Genomic DNA, 26,454 nt, shown 5'->3' with positions numbered 1-26,454 from the left:
TTTTAAAATAACATATCATGATTAGGTGATATTTATTTTAAGAGCAGAAAACATGTCTGTTTTTTCTCTACAATTTTACAGTTCACAATTTTTTATGGTTTGTGAGAGAAAAGTCATATTAGTGTACACTATTGACCGCTGTAATTTCTATCAAAATTAAATTTCAGTAGGGACATATTAAATGAACTATAATAATTTATAAATTACTGTATTTTAAAAAGATAAGATGTACATGTTATTAAAAATTGTTTATTGTGTCACATATGTTTATTGCTTAAAAATGCAAGTGTATAAGCAGAACAAATAATCTGTACATAAGAAAGTGTATTGTGTAGTCAACCCTCAGTAATAGACTCACATAAATGGATGAGCCCTTTAGGAAGTCACAAAATCGGCATCTATGTAAATATGATTAACTGAAGATTGCTTCTAGAGTATACATATCAATCTAACAGGATAACCAGTTTATTACTAAAGAAAATTGACATCATGGAAGCAAATTATATGTTCAGAAATTTACCAGAGATAAAAAGGAAAAAAAAAAGTAATTTACCAGGGATGTATTAAAAGGGCCAGTAAAGCTTTTTATTTAATTCTTTTATTGTTAAATTGTTATTCTTTCTGGGGTCTTAGGAAATCACTTACCAACTAAGAAAAAGGAAAAAAGGATTAAATTTTGCTGTATGGCTATACAAGTACTGAAATTATGCAGTGAAATCATTCTTACATTAAAATTCAGATCATTTAAAGTAATCAGAAATGCCCCTTAATATAAGACTTTTTATTGATCTGTTTCAGATGGCTTAATTCATAGCACAGTGCTTTTGTTATTTATGCCTGTTAATACTATTTTCCTATATTAATTTTAAGTTCATGTTTTGTGCATTTATTATTTCGTTTCCTCCTCTTCCTGGTTGCTATATTCTCCCCATCCTCCCGTCACCTCTTGATTGCTATAAGTTGGCACCACGGTGTTTGAGATCTAAGTTTCAGAATAAAGCAGATGTTTTATTTGAGGGAGAAGCATCATTCATGTGTATCGAAGCAAGAGAGAGCAGTTTTACATTTAAATGCTAAAAGTACTGGTTGGCTCTGTAGGATCTTCTGAATCGAAAGGAATCTCTTCCACGTTTTGTCTTTGTCTTCTCCAGGACCCGTATTTCTTAGCAACTTTCATGATGTAGTTTTTAAAAGAGGCGCCCATGAAAACATACAGGATTGGGTTGAGGCAGCTGTGAAACAATGCAATGCTCTCTGTGATTTGGATGGCAACATCCATGCGTTTGCTCATGTCGCAGTCGGTGATCAGGGAGTAGATGATGTCTATGACTTGGCAGAACCTGACAATGTTATAAGGCAGCTGCGTGACAATGAAAACTATAACCACGGTGAACAGAACTTTGAGGGGTCGAGATTTTTTAATATTGGGCATCCTGATGAGTGTCCTTGCTGTGACAAAGTAGCACACTCCCATAATAAGAAAGGGTATTACAAATCCAATGCAGATTTCCAGCATTTGAATTGATGCTTTCACTGATGTTCCTAGGTGATATGGAAAGATGGGAATGCACCTAGCCTTGTGATTTACTGTATAAAAAACCAGCTGAGGTATACTCAGCAAGATGGCAGCCATCCAGACACAGCAACAGATAAGCCAGCATGATTTCCCCACTCCTGATTGACTTGGAGCTTTAGTTACTGCCCAGTATCTGTCTATGCTGATACAAGCCAGGAACTGCATTCCAGAGACGAAGTTGACTGTGTACAAGGCTGAAGTGACTTTGCACATGATTTTCCCTAAAACCCATCCATGAACTGCATTAACTGCCCAAAAAGGCAGAGTGAATAGAAGGAGTAAATCTGCCACTGCCAAATTCAGGATGTACACATCTGTTTTGGTTCTCTGCTTCTTGTAATAGGCATAAATTGCCACTACTGTGGAATTGCCTGCAATTCCAATGATGAAAGCTATTGTGAAGAAGGCAGGCAAGAAAACTTTTGCAAATTTTCTGACTTCCTCTTTTATACAGATCACTTCATACTGACTGTAGTCATGAGTGCCATTCACTTCATTTTCCTCATAGTAGTAATCTGTTGACTGGTTGTGTTCCAAAGCCATGGCTCCAATCTAAATTTCAAAAAGAGTACAGGATATTCATTTTAATATCGTTTAAGAGGAGATACTTTTTAATCTAGCATATGTTTTGTTCTTTTACTAGAAAGTAGGTTGTTGTTATAACATAGGTGAGGCTGAATCTGCCGCTTTTTGAAATTTGAAACTCTTCAGGGGAAGCCACATTGGAGTATACCCCCAAGATTAGTTCTTCTTCCTTTGTTTTTACAAGTCTGTGTGCAGGAGCTGGAATTTACACAAGAAAGATAAAAATAATACCCTGAGGAAATTTTCTTAATCATTAAACCCTAAATCAAAGTAATGACTTTTATGTAAAAATAGTTTTTAAAATATGAAAATTTAGTCGGATTTCAACAAAAGGAATAAAAAATGTTATATTTTTTACATATACAACTTTGTGATTCTTATGGAGGATATTGGCAGTAAATTAAATTAGAAATTATTTTATTCATCTAAAATAAATTTATTTTTATTATTTATAAACTTATTTTTAAAAATGAATTTATTTTAAAATAAGTTAAATAAATTACCTCAGTATTTATGCTTAAGTTCACTGGTTGGCCTTTATAAAACAAAGTCTCCTCCAGTTAGCTTTCCTTCAAAACCTGTCACACGTGCTGAATGTATGCTACCATTCAGTAGCATCGTTCCACCAATTACCTAAGTCTTAAGCCTACACTGTCCTTGACCTCTCTCACCTTCATCCCTAATTTCCAGTCAGCCCCTAAATTCTGATTTTACCTTCCAAATAGATTGTGAATCTGTCTCTTTTAATTTGCCTCTTTGACACACCTGCACCATTCGACCACCATTGTTTCTTACCTGGCCTGTTACAATATCTTCCCAACTGGTATCTGCTATTCTTATTCTTCCTTACCACCTCTCTGTCAAAATCATTTTTCTTTTTCCTTTTTTTTTTTTTTTTAAATTTTATTTATTTATTTAACAGAGAGAGAACACAAACAGGGGGAGCAGCAGACAGGGCGAGGGAGAAGCAGTCTCACCGAGCAGGGAGCCCGATGTTGGGCTCAATCCCAGGACCCTGGGATCATGACCTGAGCTGAAGGCAGACCCTTAACGACTGAGCCACCCAGGCGCCCCATCAAAATCATTTTTCTTACTGCCACTAGAGTTCTGTATCTCTGAAATGTCAATCTGTCACTCTTCTACTTAGCTCCTCACCTGAAAGACACATTTCTCCACCCGAAAGATACAATCCAAGGTCCTTAGCATGATGCCCAAGGCTCCCTCCATAATGTGGTCCCAACCATGGTTCCTGCTACATCTCTCTACTATGCACCCCACGCTGTGCTGCATCTCTCTACTATACGCCCCAGACAGTTACACTACTCATCTGCAAGCAGTTGCTGGCACCAGCCATGCTGCAGCACATGTCTACATCATTACTCATTCTGTTCCTTCATCTGGTAGACTATTTCCTGCCCTTCCCTTAAAGGGCCGATTCCTCCTCAGTTAACATCACCTCCCCAGAAGACTTTGCTGATCCGATAGCTACATCTACATACATACCTACATTCATTCTCAGAGAACTGACCCCATCCTGCGGAAAAGATGGGTTTCTTTATTCCCTAAAAGTATGACCTGTTGGATTTATGTTTGTAATGAATAGCTTAGAAGAAAAGCTTACAAAACTAATTACAAAAATAATACTTAAAATAAATACAATGTATGTTCTTACAGAGTGGCTGGTATACAGTAGGTGCTCAGTAAGTATCTGTCAAACTAAAGGTTTTACAAGCAGATATAAAGCTATTAGTCTAGAATAGGTAGATGATATGGCAGGAATCTTCTTGTCTCATTATTAGTTATTTTACTATATTGGTTAACACCTTATAGAAGTAAAATAAGCTCACACAGAATTCACAAGTTTGGGGTTTTCTTTAAAGATTTTATTTATTTGACAGAGAGAGAGCACAGGCAGGGGGAGTGGCAGGCAGAGGGAGAGGGAGAAGCTGGCTCCCCTATGAGCAAGGAGCCCGATAAGGGGCCCCATCCCAGGACCCTGGGATGGTGACCTGAGCCGAAGGCAGATGCTTAACTGACCAAGCCACCCAGGCGCCCCCCCCCCCCGAATTCACAAGTTTTAAAATGTATATAAAAATGACTTTTGGTGTTTTTATTTTACTGCTGAGTTTCATTTTGCTTTTTCCTTAGCCTGTCACTCTTTGGTTATTTTTGTCCTTGGAAGAAGCTCTGATATTCTTATAGAATCATTAATGAAAATATTATTTTCAAAACAGTGTGCCAACTTGTACATTTCCAAAAGAATATTCTTATTCTTACTAACCGTTTTTTGGATGAGTAAAGCAAAGAAGGTCCCTCAAGGAAATACACCACATAGAAGAACTGCTTTCGGGGCGCCTGGGTGGCACAGCGGTTAAGCGTCTGCCTTCGGCTCAGGGCGTGATCTCAGTGTTATGGGATCGAGCCCCACATCAGGCTCCTCCGCTAGGAGCCTGCTTCTTCCTCTCCCACTCCCCCTGCTTGTGTTCCCTCTCTCGCTGGCTGTCTCTATCTCTGTCAAATAAATAAATAAAATCTTTAAAAAATAAATAAATAAATAAATAAATAAAATAAATAAATAAAGCTTTAAAAAAAAAAAAAAAAAGAAGAACTGCTTTCATTATGTAAAAACCAGGTGCCAACAATTTAAAATGACTGTTGTAAGTTTATTTGGAAAGTTCCAATCTGGAAGACCATTCTGGTCATCATTTTCTTATGTGTTAGTTATTAACACAGTATGAACTTTGTTCTTTCTTTCTCATTCATCACAAATCTTGAACCTGATGATAAGAAATAATATGCCCAAATAATATAAGACATTAAGGAAGTATATTTTTAAATTCTTATTTAAAAAATTCTTACTAAAAAATATGAGTCAATAGGACAGGAATTGAAATTATTTGCAGGAATTGATCCTCTGGCAGATATATAGGAGCACATTTTAGATGTCTTTATAATTATTACAAGAACAAAAAAATAGCATTTGTAAAATAAAGCAGAAAAAATGGTATAGCAAAACCTATTTTCTCATTAACAAAGTTTTATACGCAAGTAATGGTATTAACATCAGAAATATTTTCTTCTTGCTATATTCAGATTTTTAAGATTAAAGTATATAGCTGTTTTCAAATAGCTCTTTTTTGCACATGTTAACGTTTAGACTTTTGTGCATCAAGACTTCCTTTACAAAAGTAAATATACAAAGTCTTTGGGCTTTAAAAAACAATCTTATCCAAGTTAGAATGAGAAAATGAGAAAACCAACCTGTTTCAGCGTGCAGAGAGGAGCAGTCTTGAGTGTAGAGTAAAATCAAATGACCTCTTTAACTCAGGCTACTTTTGTTTTCGTTTTACACCCCGCCTTTGTCTTGCATCCAAGAGGGCTTTCCTGAAATTTAACCTTGTGAGCACTTGATCTTTTATTTTTTTGTATAACCATACTGTGAAGTCAAATCCAACTTCTAAAGTGTCTTAGGGTACAAATTTGAAAGAATTCCATCTTGTTTCAAAAACTACATACCTTTCAAAGTTTCCACTTAGATGAAAGGAACAAGAAAATGCCTGCAGCTGAGGAACCAATGGCCAAACCAAAAAAATTCACCCCAGAGAGCATCAGGGCAGCTAATGAGCACTTGTAGGTAGGATCTAGAGAAATACTCCCAAAAGTTATTTTGTTTAGGAAAGAGAAGAAAAATGACTTTAAATCAGAAAGTTCTTTTTTTTTTTTTTTTAAGATTTTATTTATTTATTTATTTGACAGAGATAGAGACAGCCAGCGAAGAGAGGGAACACAAGCAGGGGGAGTGGGAGAAGAAGAAGCAGGCTCCCAGTGGTGGAGCCTGATGTGGGACTCGATCCCAGAACGCTGGGATCATGCCCTGAGCCAAAGGCAGACGCTTAACGACTGAGCCACCCAGGCACCCCCAGAAAGTTCTTTTTAAAGACTAAATTATCACAGACTAAATTCTGAGTAATAATTAGGCAGTTATAGAACTTCATATTTTTTGTGCCACATCATTTAATATTTTACTTAAACTATTAAACTACTCTTGGCTTTGCTGTATTTCTTCCCTATCCTTGACCCCAGAGTATGCCTTTCCCCATGACTTTATCTTGCCTTCTTTAAACTTTTTTTTCAAAGACCAGCATACAAACCTTCAAAATCCTTCTGCTGGGCAACTTTGTTTTTCCCACACTTCCAAACAAATGAAAATTAGAGAAGAAATGCATGCAGATTCAGCCCTTCTATTTGAACTGGACTCTCAATACATTTGCATAACAGTGCCTTTTATTTCTTTTCTCATGCAAAGCTAGGCTCAGTCTCCACCTGCAGAAATTATAGACAGCATATAGATGGTTCTTGTTTTTTGTTTTTTGTTTTTTTTTTTATCCTTCCTGACACCATGTGTCTTTTGATTGGGACATTTAGTCCATTGACATTCAAAGTAATTATCGATCTATTAGGTATTTATTGCTATTTTGTTACTTGTTTTGTGGTTGTTTTTGCAGTTTTTCTCTGATCCTTTCTTCTCTTGCTCTCATGGTTTGCTGGTCTTTAGTGATATACTTGGATTCCTTACTCTTCATTTTTTGCATGTCTATTACTGTTTTTTGATTTGTGTTACCATTAGGTTTATATATAACATCTTTTGCGTATAGTAATCTGTATTAGCTGGTGGTTGCTTAATTTTGAACTCATTCTTTACTCCCCTCCACATTTCAGATATTTGATATCATATTTTACATCCTTTTATTTTGTGCTTCTCTTGACTGAGTTTTACAGATATACTTAATTTTTTTTTTGCTTTTGTGCTTCCTGTTTTTTTTTTTACTCTTACTTACGGTTTTTGTTTTCCATTCAGAGTCCCCCCTTAACACTTCTTGTAGGGCTGGTTTAGTGGTCATGAATTCTTTTAACTTTTGTTTGGGAACTTCTTTATCTCCTCTTCTATTCTGAATGATAACCTTGCTGGATAGAGTATTCTTGGCTGCAGATTTTTCCCTTTTAGCACTTTGAATACACTATGCCACTCTCGACTGGAAAGTTTCTCCTGAAAAATGAGCTGATAGACTTACAGTGTTTCCTTTGTATCTAACGGTCTTCATTTCTTTTGCAACCTGTAACATTCTTTATCACTATTTTTTTGCCATTTTAATTACTGTGTGTCTTGGTGTGGACTTCCTTGGGTTCAATTTGTTGAGGGAATCTCTGTGCCTCCTGAATCTGGATCTGTGTTTCCCTTCCCAGATTCAGCAAGTTTTCAGCCTTACTTCTTCAATTACATTTTCTGCCTCCCTTTCTCTCTCTTCTGGTATCCCTATAATGTGAATATTATTATGCTTGATGGAGTCACTGAGTTCTCTAAATCTATTCTCATTATGCAGTATTTGTCTGTCTCTCACCTTTTCAGCTTGATTGCTTTCCATTACTCTGTCCTCCAGGTGACTGACACATTCCTCTGCTTCCTATAGCTTACTGTTTATTTCATCTATTGTATTTTTAATTTTATTTATTGAGTTTTTCATCTCTGATATGTTAGTTTGTATCTCTTTGTCAAGGGTCTCACTGATGTCCTCCACCTATTTCTGAAGTCCATTGAGTATCTTTGTGATCATTACTTTAAATTCTTTATCAGGCTCATTACTTATTTCTGTTTCACTTAGATCTCCTGCTGTGATTTATCTTATTCTTTCTTTCATTTGGGACATATTTTTCGGTCTCCTCATTTTTCTACTTCTCTGTGTCTGTTTCTCTGTGTTAGGAAAGTCAGCTACATCATCTGCTCTTGAAAGTAGTGGCTTTATGAGGAAAAGGTCCTGTAGTGCCCTGCAGTGCAGTGTCTGCTGTTCACCAGAACCTGGCACTTCACCTGTGTGTGTTGCTTGCATCCTGCTGTTGTGTCGGAGTTGCTTTTCCTTTCAGTCCAGTCATCTGCACTGAATCTCTGCCTGTTGTGGGCTGGGTTTGCTCTCTGTAATGTTAGTGAGACCCACGAAGGCTGGTTCTGAGGGGGCGTGAGTGCAGAAGGGCTTGGGCGCAGGAAGGCGGGGTTAGCAATATTAGTTCTGAGCTGCTAGTCCTAGGCTGGATCCTCTGAAATGCGGAGGCATTAACAAAATTTGTGCTGAACCCAGGTCTGAAGCCAGCAGCCTCGGAGTGGGCGAGTGCTCCAGGAGAACTTACGAGTGGAGTGCATTGCTAGCAGGTTAGGCAGCAAGTGTCTGCGCAGCACCATCTCCCACAAATGGCTCTGTGTTTGGGGGGAGGGGAGGAAAATGGCACCCACCAACTCCTTTGTTCCCAGAGAAGTCCCCCAACACACTCCAAAGTCAGTATAAACAGATGTCCCTCCCATTGTGCAAACTGTCACTTCTGTGTTGCCTCTCTGTGGTCTGTTGTCTCTTTAAGGGTGGGGGGCCCAGCTATCACTCCCCTCCCCATTTGCCCAGTGCTGAGTCAGCCAACTTTTGAAGTTCCAGGCTCCAAGTCTCACTGATTATACAAACTCGTGGAATTCAGCCCCTCCAGTTTTCAAGGCCAGATGTTTTGGGATTCATTTTCCCTATGTGGGCTCCATGTTACTTTCCCCTCTCCGCACCCACAGTTCCCTCTTTCCTGCAGGCAGCTCCCAGCCACCTTTTCTACTCTTACTAACCTCTTTAGTGTGGCTTCTTTTCTACATTTAGTTGTGGAGTTTGTTCTGCCAGTCTTCAGATAGCTCTCTGGTTTATTTACTCAGAGGTGATTGAAATCTAGTTGTAAACATGGGACAGTGGTCCCCCTACTCGGCCATCTTCCCAAGCCTCCTCTCTTACCTCTTGTTCTTGATCTCATATACACAGGAACAGTATGAATTGAACAAGCAACTCTCCCCTAAATTCTTAGGCCTACAAAATCCTACAAGGTCTCCCTCCATCCCTCATTGCCTCTCTGACCTTATTTCCTACTACTTTACGTTTTGCTTGTTTGGTCTGCCACACCAACTCTCTTGCTGTTTTAGAATGTACCAGTCACATTCCTTCTAGGGCTTTTGTACTGGCTCTTCTGTCTGTCTGGAATGTGCTTCCTCTTAATATTTGTAAGCCTTACTCCCTCATCTCTCAAGGCTTTGTCCAGTCACCACCAGCTCCTCACCGAGGCAATCCCTGATTACTCTATTTAAAATACCCCTCACCTGCCTATATTCCAATTAAGCTTACCCATAGTACTTATCTTGTGCTAATTTACTATATAATTTGTATTATGTTTGCTGTTATCTCTCGCCTTATATTAGAATAAAAGCTTCATCAGAGCAGGGACTTTTATTTGCTTTCTTCACTGATACATCCCAAGTGTCTAGAATAGTGCCTGGCACATAGTCAATATTTTGAATTAATAAATAATCCTACTTTCCCTTCTAATTATTAATCCATTTTACTTTCCCTTGATGCTGTACTTCTTTAATGACTCATCTATAACTGCAGCCTCCATAATTAACAATTATATAATTTCTTCCATCCATCTATATTATATGTAGATACAATACTGACTTGTGAGCCTTTGTTTAGTGCTATTACTCCTATCTAGAATACTCCTCCCCCTCCACTTTAGCTCCCTCTTTTTTTTTTTTTTTTAATTTTATTTATTTATTTGACAGAGGGAGACAGCCAGTGAGAGAGGGAACACAAGCAGGGGGAGTGGGAGAGGAAGATGCAGGCTCCTAGCAGAGAAGCCTGATGTGGGGCTCGATCCCAGAACGCTGGGATCACGCCCTGAGCCAAAGGCAGACGCTTAACGACTGCGCCACCTAGGCGCCCCTAGCTCCCTCACTCTTATTTAGGTTCCAGATTCAGGTCTGACCTTAACATTACTTAATTCAGGAAGCCTTCCTTAACCCTTTTAGATTAGATCGGATGTATGTACTCTACTCCTACAGTACTATCTCACTCTGTTGTTAGTAAAATTTTCTATCTTGCATAGCAGTTATGTATCCTGCTATATCCTCAACATTTAGCTTTGTGCCTTATTTATGGTACCAGTTTACTGAATAATAATTAAATACATGAATGAATGAATGAATGAATGAATGAATGAATGAATGAATGATTCAATCAGAGTTTAACTTATCCTCCACAGACTTAAAAGTTTAGCAATGGAGCTGGAATTTTTTTTTAAGATTTTATTTATTTGATCAGGGAGGGGGCACAAGCAGGCAGAGGGGCAGGCAGAGGGGCAGGCAGAGGCAGAGGGAAAGGGAGAAACAGGCTCCCTACTGAGCAGGGAGCCCGATGTGGGGCTCAATCCCAGGCCCTGGGATCATGACCTGAGCCAAAGGCAGCCACTTAACCAACTGAGCCACCCAGGCACTCCTATAAATGTCAGTTTTGTAGCTAAATAATATTTTGTTGTGTAGATCATAATTTGTCTTCCCACTCAGCTATTATAGGACTTAAAGAGTATTTCTAGTGTTTTGCTATTACAAGTGATGTTATAGAAAACATTTTTGTAGATAATGTGGGAAACTGAACTTAATTTGAGAAGTGTTGAAGAATGTGATTAATCATGTGTAATTGTCTTATACAAAAGATGGTGTTCTATTCATAGTTCTATACTATTCACAATATAGAATAATTGTAGAGTTCTTCCAGATAAGTGCGTAGAAAGGTTCCTTATTCTTTTTGGAAGGGTTCCATTGTATGGACACAGCACAGTGTATTTAAATAGTCTCCTACTGATGGATACTGGTTTATGTCCAATTCTTTGCAAATACAAACAATACTACTGCAGTGAATAATCTTGTGCATCTGTCTTTTCATTCAGGAACAGCTATATCTGTAGGATAAGTCCCAGAAGTTGGATTGATGGATCAAAGAGTAACTGAATCTGTAATTTTGATGGATATTGCCAAGTTGTACTACCTAGGGATATTACTTTGTACACCCATCAATAATGGAAGTGTCTATTTCCATGGAACCTTGCCAATAGAATGTGTTATTTGACTACCACTTTGCTTTCTAAATGACTTGTAACAGATTCAGTATTCTTCCCATCTTCTTGCTGGCCATGTATAAAATATTTTCCCCCGATTAGGCTTTTTTTTTTTGCTTTTTAATTTTGTTTTTTAATGTACAGTAGTTATATGGACAATGCAATTGATCTTTTTCTTTTGATTTCATATATCATTTTTAAGGTTTAGAATTTTTTTCCCATCCAGACAGAGATTTCATAAATATTATTTTTTCTTCTAGTTTTTTATGGCTTGATTACTTAAATTTTTAATAATTTTCAACTCTGATCTATTTGGAATTGATTTTGCCAACCATGTTCTGTAACAATGACAGCGGTAGTTCAGCATTTAACATTTATTGCATAATTACTGTGTATAACCTTTCTAGAGGTGGAGTAAGTGAATTTCAAAGGGTGTTTTCCCCCATTAAAAATAACACATATTCCAAGAGAACATATGAGATTGGGGTGGGTTCTTCTTTTTCTTTCCTTTCTTTTCTTTTCTTTTCTTTTCTTATCTTTTCTTTTCTTTCTTTCCTCCTTCCTCCCTTCCTTCCTTTCTTCCTTTCTGATTTTATTTATTCCTTTGAGAGAGAGTGAGAGAGCGTGTGCACAAGGAAGGAGAGCAGGAGGCAGAGGGAGAAGGAGAAGCAGGCTCCCCCGGAGCCTGATGTGGGGCTCAATCCCAGAACCCTGGGATCATGACACTTAACCAACTGAGACACCCAGACTCCCTGATTGGGGTTTTTTCAAAACTGTAGGATTGTATGCTAAACATTTTTTTTAACAGACATTTATTTATTTATTTGTTTGTTTGTTTGTTTGTTAGGGAGAGAGAATGAGAGCACAAGCAGGGGGAGCAGCAAGCAGAGGGAGAAGCAACCTCCCTACTGAGTAATGGTTTTTTATTCCAATTTGAATTGAAGTTAAGTGTTAGTATTAAAGCTAAACCAACTGAAGTTCAAGTATTTCACCTCAAATTCAGTGTAGAGGAAATAGGCTTGAGACTTCTGTGAATGGCTAAGTGCGCTTCATGTTATATACTCTTTACATCACTTTATTGTTATCACATCCATACCCATGGTTTTTCTCCAACTGCCATTTTTCCTTGTGTTAGAGAACGATTTTGTTTGATAACCATATGGTTTGTAAGAGCCTAAAAAATTAAAACTCACCAGGAAATATCAGGGAGAGGTCATTTTCAGCTTGACTTAATCCTGGCACTTGAACAGCCTTGAAATACCAGTCTGAATTAAAAACAAAATTATTTTATATGTGCCATCTGTTTTCATTCATGGAGGCCTGTGACACAACAGATATATTTAAATGTTTCCTGGCCTATTCAGATTTCCTCTAACATATTTCATTTACAACATTTGGTATCCTGTTCATTAACTAAAATAATAAAAAAGAGGGTCACCTGGGTGGTTCAGTCAGTTAAGTGTCCAACTTTTGATCTCATGTCTTGATCTCAGGATCCTCAGTTCAAGTCCACATTGGGCTCCATGCTGGGCATGGAGCCTACTTAAAAACAACAAACAAAAAACCAATAATAAAATAGAGCAAAAGCTCTATTTAAAGGATGTGTTTCGTCTGCTGCACCTGCCAAATTCTGCTTGCAGCTAAGTTGACATTATATATTTGTGAGGGGGTTTTCCCATTTTCTGAAACATCAAGTTTAATTCAAAGTATCTTAAAATTTACAACCTATGCACTCACCCTTATTTCCTCTACTTAATGACCCCAAAGGAGAGCCAGTTTAGAAGTTTTATTTTTTAAATCTGAATTGTTTTCCATGTTAGATTGAATGAGGCAGAATCAAAGAATTATTTGCCTTGTTTCTTCAAAATTTACCTGATACCTGAAATCTGTTAAGCACTACTTAAAGCTGTGGCAGCAGTTTTTCATGGTCAAGCAAGATGAGAAATGCTATTGGGAAATACTAGAGAAAAACATATTCCGGGTATTAGAAAAAGAGGGCTTTCAGCTAGGTTTAGGGAATTATAGAAAGAGTTTGCTTTTGAAGGATTTAGCTTCTGGTCATCTAAGTTTAAAATCCACAAAACCTTAAAAGATTTATCAAAAATGTCCTTGATTACCAGGATAGAAAGTAGAGAAAGAAAAGATCTCTAGTGAAAATGAACTCCAAATTGTGCCATTGTGTCCTAATCTGATTTTTTAAGTACTCCCACCAAGGGAACAATGTGGATTATATAAAGCAAGTGACCTAACCCTTTCAGCCTGTGGGCCTCAAGGCTTCCTACAACTAAAACTTCAAAAACTGTAACTAGAAACATACTCACTTGAAAATTTAAAAGGGAGCCTCTCTGGAAATTATTTTTTTCTCTAATTTCTAGGAATCAAAGAATAATTGCATGTTATTGCACAGCCAGGACCAATCAAGGGTTAAAAAAAAAAATTCCCCAGCCCAGCATTTTCAGATAAGAAATTTCGGTTAAGAGCCATAATTCAATGTAGATAATCTGTTATCTGAGTCATCCTAATGTTCTGCAGGTTGATCCTCAGATTAGTGGAATTCTTTTTTTTTTTTTTTTTAATCTATTAGCACCTGTAAAAATCAGGACACACTCTTATATAAAACAGTGATACACAATTTGGAAATTCAAACATGATTCAATAAGCAAATATAGTCAAGTGGATTCACCTTGATGGTATAATCTGAGACTTTTTTAAATTTAATTTTGAAATATGTGAATGGTGGGATCTTTTCTCATTAAAATTTGGCAAGTGTGGCAGCTGAAACATCCTTCTTCTAGAGAGTCCTGTCAGGACTGTTTGGAAAGGAGATTCCATTAAATTTGAAAGAACCTAAATTGTTTTAAAACAATTATATTTTAATCTTAAATACATTTTTACTTTACATGTATAATTCACAATATAGGAGAGAGGGGATTAGGATTTTAAACCCTTGGTTTTATTGGTTTTAAAGTTTTAGAGCTAAGATTTCTAATTCTGCTTATATGATCATGTTTTGCAATGATCATTACATTTCTAAAACATTAGCCAACACTGATGATAGGTATGTGAATATGTAAGAAACTGTTCTACTGGATGTGCGAAAACCTGGTTTTGGCAAAGTTTAAAGGCCAGAACTCTAAGGGAGTTTCATTCTTATGCAGTGGAGTTAACCCTAAGATCGACCTCATAGATAACAACTAAAAAGCTAAAAAAAACCCAACTACCTGAAGACGCTGGGGAGTGACCCAGAGCAGGCTGATCTTGTAGCAGAGTCAAAATTTGGAAGATGAGACAGACAGAAGGGAAGTTTTTCTTTCTTTTTTTTTTTTTTTATTTTTTATTATGTTAGTCACCATACAGTACACCCCTAGTTTTTGATGTAAAGTTCTATGATTCATTGCTTGCGTATAACACTCAGTGCACCGTGCAATACGTGCCCTCCTTTCTACCCATCACCGGTCTATCCCATCCCCCCACCCCCCTCCCCTCTGAAGCCCTCAGTTTTTCTTTTTTTTTTTTTTTTAAAGATTTATTTATTTATTTGACAGAGACAGCCAGCGAGAGAGGGAACACAAGCAGGGGGAATGGGAGAGGAAGAAACAGGCTTCCAGCAGAGGAGCCTTATGTGGGGCTCAATCCCAGAACACCGGGATCACGCCCTGAGCCAAAGGCAGATGCTTAACGACTGAGCCACCCAGGCACCCCCTCAGTTTTTCATTTTTAAGCTTTGGCTTGAGGACACAGTGTGGTTTGAGAAAGCTGAAGCTTCTCTAGAAAACTTGGGTCTTTGTGTTCTGAAGAACCAGAAGACAGTGCCTGGAGCAGCCATCACTGCTGAAAAACGAGGTTGTAGGGAGCCAGAAAAGGAGAGCTCCAGGTTTCACCTGTAAACTTTGCCTAAGTCTCAGCTGACTCCTGAATCAAAATCATGCAGACAGTCGACTCAAAGCACCTGCAGCTAAATACAAAGAACTCAGTTTTGAACCCCACCTAAACTGAGACAGACTCTGCACTTTGACTCTACCTAAGAGCCTAATAAGACAAAAAAAACACATCAACATGCTTTGAAGAGATGTAACAGAATCCAGAGTCTTCAAAACAAAAAAAATCGCAGTGTCCAGAATACAATTTAAAATTACTCACCAAAAGAAGAGCCAGGAAAGCATGACCCATTTCTAGGGGAAAGCCCACTCCCAAATGACTCAGATGTTGAAATTGTCAGACAAGGAGTTAAGGCAGCCATTATAAATTTGCTCAATGAGGTTAAGAAAAGATAAAAAAAAAAATACCAGAAGAGAAATATAAAGAGGAACCAATTGGAAACACCAGAATGGAAAAGTAAAATATCTGGGAAAAATTCACTGAATGGGGTTAATAATATAATGGAGATGACAGATGAAAAATTTAATGAACTTGAAGATAGACCAGTAGGAATTAACCAGATTGAAGAATATATGGAAAGATATTAACAGAGTCTTAGGAAGCTGTGGGACAATATCAAAAGGTATAAAATATGTGCAGTTGGATTTCCAGAAGAGAGAAGGAGAGATTGCCATTTAAAAGAAGAACATACAGATAATGGAATATTATTCAGTGCTAAAAAGAAATGAGCTACCAAACCATAAAAAGACACGAGGGAACCTTAGATGCATATTATTAAGTGAAAAGGGTGTGGTTTCAATTATATGACATTCTTGAAAAGGCAAAACTATGGAGACAGAAGATCAGTGGTTGCCAGTGGTTAGGAGCAGGGAGGGATGCACAGAGGGGGAGCACAGAGGACTTTGGGTGGAATGAAAATACTGTATGATATCGTAACGATGGCTACATGTCATTATACATTTGTCCAAACCCATAGAATATACAACATTAAGAGTGAACTGTAATATAAACCATGAACTTGGGATGATCATGTGTCAAGATAGGTCTGTCAATTATGACAAATGTAGCATCCTCATGGGGGAGGTTGATACGGGGAAGGTTACACATGGGGGCCATATATGGAAAATCTCTGTACATTCCCCCCAATTTTCTGTGAACCTAAAACTGTTATAAAGTCTCTCTTTCTCTCTCTTTGTGTCCATATGTGTGTATATATAAATTCCAGAAACTCCAAAATGCCAGTTATCATTGGTTGATAGAAAATAAGTATGTTTAACTTGAATTCAGGGCCTTTGTTGTCTAATGTCAATACACATACTGCAGACTTTTCAAAATATTGTAAAATGTTCTGTTTGAACATTACATTTCTCTTGTATTTCTGAAAATGCTTGTATTTTTCTTCTAGTTAAAAACAGATTCATTCCTTTTCAATATCACAACTTTATATTTTATTTGAAATAGTTGGATTTAGTAATATGATTGTTTCAAAAGCCCAGTGGGTAGAAAAATAATTTTGCTTTTTATTTCATACAAAATACAGACAATAAATCATATATTTGAGGAAAAAATAGACAATTTTGTCTAACATATTTGTTATCTGATTAGTGTAGCATCTCATGACCAATTTAAGGTTGTTTTTAAAAATTTTTCCTGTTCATGGGGCACCCGGGTGGCTCAGTTAAGCGTCTGCCTTCAGCTCAGGTCATGATCCCACAGTCCTGGGATCGAGTCCCGCATCAGGCTTCCTGCTCAGTGGGGAGCCTGCTTCTCCCTCTCCCTCTTCCCTCTGCTCATGCTCTCTCTCTGTCTCTCTCTCAAATAAATAAAATCTTTTAAAAGATAAAATATTTCCTGTTCCAGTTAGTTAAAAGGCTTCTCCCTTACTTTCTAGCTATAGATGAAATCATCTACAGGCATAGCTTTGGAGATGTTGCGGGTTCAGTTCCAGACTACGCAGATAGGTTATGTTTACACTATACAGTAGTCTACTAAGTGTGTAATAGCATTATGTCTAAAAAAGTACATGCTTAAAAAAAAACTTTATTGCAAGAAAGCACTAACCATTATCTGAGCTTTCAGCAAGTCATAATCTTATGCTGGCGCGGGGGTCTTTTTTCCGTTTTAGAGAACTTTCAAGTTTCTTTGATAAATTCTTCCCTTTATTTTTCTCTCCTTTTTTTGGACTATTTTTTCTTTTTATTAGACCTCTTTTACTGTGATCTTAGGCTTCATATTTTTGCTCTAAGTGTCTCTTATCTTTGCTCTCCTATTTTCGGCCTCTGACTTTTTCCTCTGCTTATGGGAAATTTTCTTCATTTGATTTTTAGTGCTCCTATTGAACTTTATGCTTTAGCAGTCATATGTTAATCTCTGAAAGTTTTTATTTTCTTGTTCTCTGGTTGTTCCTGTTTCATAACATCCTTTTCTGGTTTTATGGCTGCAATACATTTGAATCTCTCCAATTACATCAGCTAGAGTTTTTGTTGTTTGGTTTAACTCATTTTGTTTTGTTTTGTTTAGGTTCTGTTTCTTGTTTTATTTTGTTCCTCTATTGTCAGTTTCACAGTTTATTTATTTTGGTCAATCATTCTCTTTAATGCTGCAGGCTCTCTTCACATACTACAGATCCTTGGTTTTCTGGGCATACTTAAGGGAAAAGCAAGGGTAGATGGTGGAGTTTTTCACAGAGCTCTTTTCCAGCCATGTTTCTCTCGTAGGTGGGAATTATATAAAGAAACTTTTGGTGGAGGAGGGCTGGGACTCAGTTTAGAGTCACTGATGGGAAGCTAGTTTTCAAGCTACAGGCTCCAAGTCTCAGAATAACTTTATTCAGTTTTTTTGTAACATGCTATACTTTTCTTTTTCAGGATACGTGTCACATACCTGCCTATGGGAGTGTCACCTGGTACATCTGCCCACCTGTAAATCTTGAATTAATTCACCTTTGGTAGCCTTGCTTCTCAGTCATACCTTCTGACTCTGGGACCAGAACCCTCTCCCTTTGCAGTTTCTTACATCATTTTTAAGACTCTGACTCCTCTGCCCATTTCATTGATCAGCCTGCCTCATCTGCTTCCTTGATATTTATTGAAATCTTTCATCTGTTGGCGACCACCCAAACTCCCAAACCTATGCCTCACCTTCTCTACTTCCTCTTCTGTTACGGTTATGCCTTTGTTATACTTTTATATATTTATTTCAATGGAATCTCAGGAGCAATGAGGGACAAACAAATTTCTGCAATCTTGAATCTCTCCAAGTTGGTTTTAGAAAAGCTACCATGGGGTGCCTGGGTTGTTCAGTCGGTTAAGCGTCCAACTCTTGATTTTGGCTCAGGTCATGATCTCAGGGTCGTGGGATCAAGCCCCAAGTCAGGCTCCTTACTCAGTGCTATGTCTGCTCGGGATTTTCTCTCTCCCTCTTCCTCTGCCCCTCCCACTGCTCATGTGCATGCTCTTTAAATAAATAAATAAGCAACCAACCTACCAAGCAGTTCGGTTTCCATTCTGAGCTCTAGCAAATTCTAGATTGGTTTCTATTGTATGGTTTTCTGTTTGTTTAGTATTTCATCAGATAGACCAAAACCACAACAAGAGTACAGTTGTGACTGTACAATCTGTTTCATTTGTTTCTTCTATAGAGTCAGAGATTCAACTGTAAGGAATTTTAAATTTTCAAATGTGAGTCCTGGTCTTTCTAACTTGGTGACTTTTACCCTTCTGTTCCATTATCTGTGTTTGCCTTGGTCTCTGTTTCTTGCCTAATCAACAACATTCACAACCTTTTATTATAGTATATTATAATTGCTTTATTTTCTTATTAGTTGTTAATCTCTTACTATGTCTAAGTTATAAACTTTATCATAGATGTGTATGTATAGGGAAAAGCAGTATATAAAGAGTTTGATCCAGTCACAGTCTCAGGCATCTATTGGGGATCTTGGAACATATCCCTTGTGGATAAGGGGGCACTGCTGTATTTGACATAATTCCCAATATTGCTCATTGAATGTTCATATGATTTCAGATCTCTTGAAACCATTTTTTATAAGAAGTTAGAAAAAAGAATCTGATAATTTGTTTAAAGGCTTTGTACGGATGTGTTTAACTTAGTCTGACCCTGTGGCATATGGCCTTGTAATTAGAAAGCCAGTTAAATGGTTTTCCTGAGGGACCAGGTGCTTAGACTTACCTGGTGAAAAAGAAATGTAGTTTTTGTAAGAAGGCCCCTTTGGGGAATTACCATAGAGCTCTGAACTGTAATAAAATTAAAAATTTGCATTAAAATGGAAAGAACTTTATATTTCAAATTCCTGACCTTTAATATGTAAAAAAAAAAAATGAGAACCTAGGCTTATTAATGGTGGAATCAGAGCCTTATATATGTGGACAACTCCAAGTAAATCCTTCTCAGCTGCTTCTTAGTTTGTCTTGACCAAATGGTATAGTCAGGATAGGTACTGAGATCCTCGGACCAGCTCACCTTCACCCAACTCCACGGTCGGGGAAATGAGGTCTTTCTCAGCCACTGGCTGGGTAGTTAATACCATATGAGTTTTAATACTTTGTTGTTCATTGGTCAGAAAATAGGAGATCTAAACAGGAGGAAATACGCTAGAAGGATTTCACAACCTCTCTAACATGCTGAAATAGTATGAATGGGAGAGCCGGCATTTTGTCTTAAGGGCTGCAGCTGTTTCGTGGCTTCGACTTCTGGTTAGATTTGTGCAGCAGCTCTCATTGATGGAATCCACTCTTGGCTCTGCCTCATCATTTTTCTTGGGTGGTGTACAGTTTTGCACATAAGCATTTTTTAATGAATCAAGGGTTTTCTTCCTATTTTTTTGCAAGATAAACTTGGAAGGATTAGAACTTTTAGGGTGAAATGTCACACTAAAAATTTCCCTTTATGATGTATTCTGCTCATTTTCCCCCTGGTTTTAGGAGCTGGAAATCCAAAGTGCACAATTGCACTTGTTTTGGGAAGAACTAAAAATGCCTCTGCAAACAGGTAATAAAATAATTGTGATTGAGAAATCTATTTGGAAATAAGAATTACTCTTTCAACCCATATAATTTACTTAAAATGCACCATTTGGTCGGGGTGCCTGGATGACTCAATCAGTTGTGTCCAACTCTTGATTTCCTGTCAAGTTATGATCTCAGGGTTGTGAGACTGAGCCCTGTGTCGGGCTCTGTGCTGGGCATGGAGCCTGCTTAAGATTCTCTCTCTCCCTCTGCCCCTCCCGCCCCTCTGTCTCTCCCTCTCTAAAAAAAAAAAAAAAATTTTAATGCACCATTTGGACTTACAAATCATAATAATATAAAATATATTATGAGATTGTCACATTTATGTTTCACAATTATTTTACTATAAGATTATATTTAAGAAACATTTTAGGGTGTGTTGTTCTACATTCTTCACTGTGGAATTTCCTGTATTAAAAAGTGTTGCTGAATCCTCAAAGCTGTTTGGATCAGATTATAAAACATAAAAATTTTCAGAACTGTCTGTAAGTAAGTGATTAGATATATAGATCAAAGGAGATATAGTCTTGCAACATTTGATACTGTGTATCAGTTCCCAGTTTCCATTGCTGAGCAATGATAAGCCTCAATCAAATCATTGTTCCAGATCACAGCCTCCATCCAACTCTGCTTGATGTCTTTTACACAAGTCCCATTCCAGACATCATTGCTTACATGATTACATAATAACAACCAAAAAATGACAATTGCAACTCCACCTAGCATCTGTTTTATTTTTCCACTTAGCACACTTTTCCTAACATCTGTTTTTCTTTAACCAGATACAAACAACACAGCATGGTTCTTGTTCCTATCAACACACCTGGAGTAGAAATAATAAGGCCTTTGTCAGTTTTTGGCTACATGGGTAAGTATTCAACCAACATGAGCGTGCATTTGTAGGCAGGACGGCTGGAATATGCAGTAACACTGAAGGGAACAGATAGCATTATAATACAGGAGATGTGTTCTTAGAAATCCTTTGGTGCTGACAACTGTCTTAGTATAAATGCCAGTGGAACTCAGAATAAAGCAAATAAGGAGAAGTGATGCAGCATTGGACCTCATTTTGTTTACTTTTGGGAAAAGGTAGATTGTATTCAAGGAACAACAACTAAGACTGCTGCTTCTGTCATCCAGGAGAATGGATTAATGAAATAGACTTAGAAAAATTAAATCTAAGTAATCCACAATAAAATGCACTTTTTTTTTTTTTTAAGAGAGACATAATGGGGTTGGGGGACAGAGGGATAGCATCCTAAATAGGCTCGACGCCCAGTGTGTAGCCCAGCACAGGGCTTGATCTCGCAACCCTAAGATCATGACCCAAGCCAAAATCAAGAGATGGATGCTTAACTGATTGAGCCACTCAGGCACCCCAATAAAATTCACTTTTGTCTTCAAGTTTAGCTTTCTTAACCAAACTACAAAAGCTATTAATAAGCAATGAGTTTTGCCTGATTTGAATTCAAAACTTTTCTTTCCTTCTGTCCTCTGGAATTTCTAAAAAGCAAGGATACTTTTGTTTCCTGCTACCCACCTCAGGCTCATGTTCATTGTTCCCTTGCTGCTCAGATTATTTACACCGCAAGTATTTATTGAGGGCTGACCACTGTTCTAGGTGCTTAGAATACATTAGTGAACACAATAGGCTAGGATCTCTGTCCTCAGGGAGCTTATGCTAGGGGAAGGAGACAGTAGCAATAACTACAAACACGTAAATAAGTAAATTATAGCAAGTCAGCAGGTAAATGCTATGGAAAAGTTTATTGTACCTGATCCACATGGTCTTCTGTGATGACCCTGGCTTTCTCTTTATTGTTGAATATGGCTAATAAAAATGTTCAAGTAGCGGATGTAAGACTTAGAGTTTTATAGAACATTTGACATCACCTTCCATAGGATGCAGCTGTAGAATAAACCCACAGATTAAGCGTAGTTTGCAAGATGGTGGGGAACAAGCTCACTAGAGCAAACTGTGCATGGGGATTTGTTGGGTTGCACACCGATGGCCTGAAGATCCCCAAAATGGATTTATAATTTAACTTGCCTGGAAATCACCTCCATTGCAGAACCTGTGTTTTAATTTCCAGTGAGACAAATTCACCAGCACCTCTCCAACTCCCATGCCCAAGGCCAAAAGAAACAGTTGTGGAGAAGGTTGATTATTAGTGTCTATTCTGACAGGAAAAGGGTGTGGAGTTAGCATGAGATTATCTCCAGAACTTGATGGGGGGGGGGGGGAGGTTAGCAGGAGGAGGGGTAAGGCAGTGTGATGTAAAGACAGAAGTGTTCCCAGTCTCCATCAAATGCCAGCATTTCCAAGAGGCAAACACGTAGTGAACAGGCCTGCACTGGGAGTAAACATACCTCAAGGTCCAGTCTCTGCTTTATTTTGAATGCTGAGCCTGCTCTGTTCCTTCCAGGAGGGTCTTTGCATCTTCAGGCATTGATTTACACAATGATAAAATAAGAAACTTGAATTACATTACTCACTTTCAATTTTTGAACTATTGGAAACTTTTTTTTTCCAAGCAAAATTTTCTATGGAAGCCCATATATTAAAAATCTCAAAGGAGAAGCAGTGATACAATAATAATAATAAGATAATCTGATTGGATCTGTGAAGCCACCTTCCATTTTAGTAACCCTACAACTTCAGAAAATGAATTTGAAACTCTAGATCAAATGATTTCTAAAATCTCTTCTAAGTGGAACGGTTTTCTGGACTGTGAGGTGCTGGAGGCTCAGCGCTCACGGTCTGCCTAGGAATATCTGACACATGAGGCTTTTAAGTCCTACTTCTGAGTAATTGCTTTGAGTAATTATTAATTATATATGAGTATTCTTTTGATCAGCTCATTTTGCTCTTTAAAATTATATTTTCTATTTTATAGATAATATCCACGGAGGACATTTTGAGATCCATTTTAATCAAGTACGAGTTCCTGCCACCAATTTAATACTAGGTGAGATAAGTTGGAAAAAATGATTCTCCAGTATTGTGTACTAAAATATTTTCAGGTCTAAATCTGGAAAAGATAGGAAGTGTATCTTGATTTAGATACTTTTCCCTCTTACCCATTTATAAGGGAACATTTTTTCACAGCGGATTTTCTTACATGGAATAATATTTAAGTGTTTGATGTGGTTTTATATATCACATCGATTGAAGGCATAACTAAATACAAAAAATGTACAATTCAGAGCAACATACTTTTTCTTGAAACGTGACTTTCAGGTCTCTACTTGTTTTAAGAAAACCTCAATGTACTTTCTGAATTCAAGTCTTATATATGAACACATTAGAAGCATAAATAACTTTGCATGCTGAATGCCTGGAATGACTTCATCCTCTTGCTTATTGGAATCCTACCCAACCTTCAGAGAACATCTCAAATGGCACTTCTTTCAGGAAGGTTTTGTGTTCTTCACCCCAGCCACTCAGCAAACCCCTGCTGTCTGCCAGGCCCTCAGGATACAATCTCTCTCTCCTTTGCCTTTCTTTGTTCTCCTCCATATCCCTTATCCCTAGCATCCTTGCCCCTGCTTCTGGATCCTGAACTCCTAGTGTAGGGACTGTGTCTTATATACCTTCGTAACCACTGCAGCACTTATAAAATATACACATGGCTGGTATCAAGAGACAGTTTTTTTTAATAATAATATTTTTTTATTATATTATGTTAGTCACCATACAACAAGAGACAGTTCTTAAATTGGATTGAAATGTTTAACAACGGTAGTTTTAAAAATATAGAAATCAAAAGTTCCATAAATAATGAACATTACTATAGAGCTGACTTTTTTCCTACTGGAATACCATTCTCATTGAAGGGGCAGTTCATCTTTTTCTCAAGATTTGTGTAAATAACAAAATAAGTGGGCTTTGGCCACTTTCATGTTCTCCTTTCTTTCTTACAGGTGAAGGTAGGGGATTTGAAATTACCCAAGGCCGCCTTGGCCCCGGCAGAATCCATCACTGTATGAGAACAGTAGGTCTGGCAGAACGCGCTTTGCAGATTATGTGTGAACGGGCAACACAAAGAGTGGCCTTTAAGAAGAAGCTGTTCTCACATGTAAGGATGATTATTTATTTGAATTTATTGTAGCCCGATGCACTCACTGACTTTGAAACAAAACGGCATTACTTGATCATAGGGAGATTTCCTCTACATCATAAGATGCTTTTTTCCCACAAAGTATATTTGTCTGTACATAAATAGAGTCTGGTGAAAGATCTTTAACTTTGTGAAAGATTAAATAATTCCTAACGTGCTTCAACACCGCACAAAGAGTATGGACAATTCCTTCAACTTTCTCAGACTCTTGTTCTCTAGAGAATCTGGTACATTGGCACTCTCTATGGATAGAGAGGGCTGGCATAGAGAAGAGGGATTTGCCTTGTTCTTTGGCTTTCTGAAGGGAATTAGTAATAAGTGAGGAAATATAGGAAAATAACCTAAAACTCAGGGAAAGGAGAGAGATCCAAAAATGGAATCGACTCCTTCTGTAGGAAGTGAGTTCCCTAATACTGGAGAAATGCAAGTTGAAATGGGACAAATGTTTGGTGGGATGTGCATGATTTTTTGAATTCCCATCTGTAAATTATGTTCTACAGAGTCTGTTGTTTACAAAGCACCGTAAACAATATAGTTACATGTGGGCAACATAATCAAAATTAGGGAGTATTTATCAAGAGGGAAAAGAAGCTGTCATTCTAATTCCTTGGAAAACTTTGTAAGTGGGATATTCAAATCATCTCCCAAAAGCCCTTCTAACTTTTAAGAAGGCAAGAAAAATTGTTTTTAAATATTCAGTACTTAGGATTGCTAACATTTGAGTGTTAGGTCAAACTTGGGGTGGTAAAATTGTATTTGTGTTTGCTGGACATGTGTATTTTAGTACATTGGTCCCCTTGTAAAAGTACATTTGTGAGTATCTTTTAAAATTTCACAGTATATTTTTTACCTTAAATTGCTATAGGCTATGTTTGCTTTTTGTGAAATATTATTCAGCATATCTGTGATTTAGTTGTAACACTGTTCTTTTGGGAAAATACAGGCTGTTTTATGGCACGTACCTAGGAATAATTTGTGGGGAACCCCTTTAGTATATGGCGAGGGCAAGGAGTTCAGCTGTTGGATGGACACTGTGGGAGGAAATAAGAAGGTGTGAACTTTGGGACTGTGGATACAACTCCGTGCTGCTCTGAGTAGGAGCTAAAGAGTTGCTCATAGCATCCATTTCACTTCCTACACTTTTCTCTTTTCAAGATTATCACCCAAAGCCTGGAGCAGGATGAAGGGAGGACATGGACAGGCTGATGCACAGACATCTTGAACACATAAAAGCACTCTCCTTAAGTTTCATGAGAGATGTCTTTAACACTGTACTAGAGGGAAATTTCCCTCCTGCTTTTTGTAAGTTAATGTATCAAGCAGAACAAGCCTGAGCTTTTCAAAAATATGCTTCCTTCACTGGAAACTTCTTGCATTTGGCACGAAGAAAATGATCTGGCAGAAGCAAAAGAGATGTGGAGGCATGTCATAAACAAAAATCTGAGCCAGATTTTTTTTTCAGTTTGTGTAAGTAACATTCCATTTCCCTGAATTTGGAGACTCTTTCCAGCTGCCTTCTAAATTATTCCAGGCACTAAAGCAAAAAATTCTGTATCAAAATAATGTCTTAGTAAATAAATCTGGGAACTCCTTAGGGCACTCCGTTTCTGCACACTGACTGCTTTTCAGCAAATGTAGGCTCAGTAGAGACCCAACTGAGAGCACTTTCCTTTATTCGAAAGCTAAGAAATAAATGTATTTGTGATCTGTTCGTGAATTTATAATCACCCAGCTTTACCGTCATCAAAAAGATACTCACTGCTGGGGCTTGTTTGAAGTTGTTAATTCAGAGCCTTGTTTCTGCCTCTAGTCATCCAGTAGAAATATGTTCCTTGTGAGCCACAAATGTAATTTAAAATTTTCTAGTAACTGAACATAAAAAAAAAAAAAAAGCTTTACTTAAAAAAAAAATTCTAGTAGCTACATTTTTTAAAAGTAAAAGAAATGATGAAATTGATTTTTATAATCTATTTTATTTAACCCAGTATATCCAAAATGTTATAATTTCAACATGAAATCAATATAAAAAGATTAAGGTATTCTACATTCTTTTTTAAAAACTGATTTTTCTAAATTGGGTGTATATTTCACATTATAGATACATCTCAATTCAGACTAGGCATATTTCAGATGCTCAGTAGCCCCATGTGGTTATTAGCAGCTAGTATATTGAACATCACTATTGCAGGGAAGCTGATCGAATATCCACTGTTAAAGAAATGTACTAGAACAAACATAACCAAGCATAAAAATGACTGTGGAAGGTAAATGTGGCTCAAATAATAGCATATAATATTGGCTG

The 26,454-nt window shown here is 37.4% G+C and overlaps 2 protein-coding genes across 5 annotated transcripts in view; one reads left to right on the top strand and one right to left on the bottom strand.

Annotated features, from left to right (window-relative positions):
• ACAD11 (acyl-CoA dehydrogenase family member 11) overlaps positions 1-26,454 on the top strand; it is a 95,243-nt gene that overhangs the window by 56,469 nt on the left and 12,320 nt on the right. For both annotated transcript variants that reach the window (XM_087870205.1, XM_045791770.2), the window contains 4 exons: positions 19,948-20,014; positions 20,814-20,899; positions 22,929-23,000; positions 23,956-24,110. In XM_087870205.1, coding sequence (XP_087726331.1) covers positions 19,948-20,014; positions 20,814-20,899; positions 22,929-23,000; positions 23,956-24,110 — 380 coding nt within the window. The remainder of the gene's footprint in view (positions 1-19,947; positions 20,015-20,813; positions 20,900-22,928; positions 23,001-23,955; positions 24,111-26,454) is intronic.
• ACKR4 (atypical chemokine receptor 4) lies at positions 20-5,632 on the bottom strand. Of its 3 annotated transcripts, none has more exons than XM_045791777.2 (2): positions 5,423-5,632; positions 20-2,128 (listed from the first exon to the last, which is right to left on the bottom strand). In XM_045791777.2, exon 2 carries the CDS (start codon positions 2,117-2,119, stop codon positions 1,067-1,069), a length of 1,053 nt encoding a protein of 350 aa, XP_045647733.2. In that variant the 5' UTR covers positions 2,120-2,128; positions 5,423-5,632; the 3' UTR covers positions 20-1,066. The 3 variants fall into 3 exon arrangements, with proteins under 3 accessions (XP_045647733.2, XP_045647732.2, XP_045647734.2); XM_045791776.2 differs by having other exon boundaries at positions 20-2,359; positions 5,423-5,508; XM_045791778.2 differs by lacking the exon at positions 5,423-5,632 and adding an exon at positions 4,443-4,568.

Source organism: Ursus americanus, chromosome 20 (assembly GCF_024610735.1).
Source record: "Ursus americanus isolate L20-20 chromosome 20, mUrsAme1.1.p, whole genome shotgun sequence".
Lineage (NCBI taxonomy): Eukaryota > Metazoa > Chordata > Mammalia > Carnivora > Ursidae > Ursus > Ursus americanus.
Note: the sequence above shows the minus strand (reverse complement) of the source record. Positions and strands in the feature narration are given on the sequence as shown.

Excerpts from the sequence above, each read along its gene's own strand:
- ACKR4 (XM_045791777.2), bottom strand. The coding sequence starts at position 2,119 with ATGGCTTTGGAACACAACCAGTCAACAGATTACTACTATGAGGAAAAT.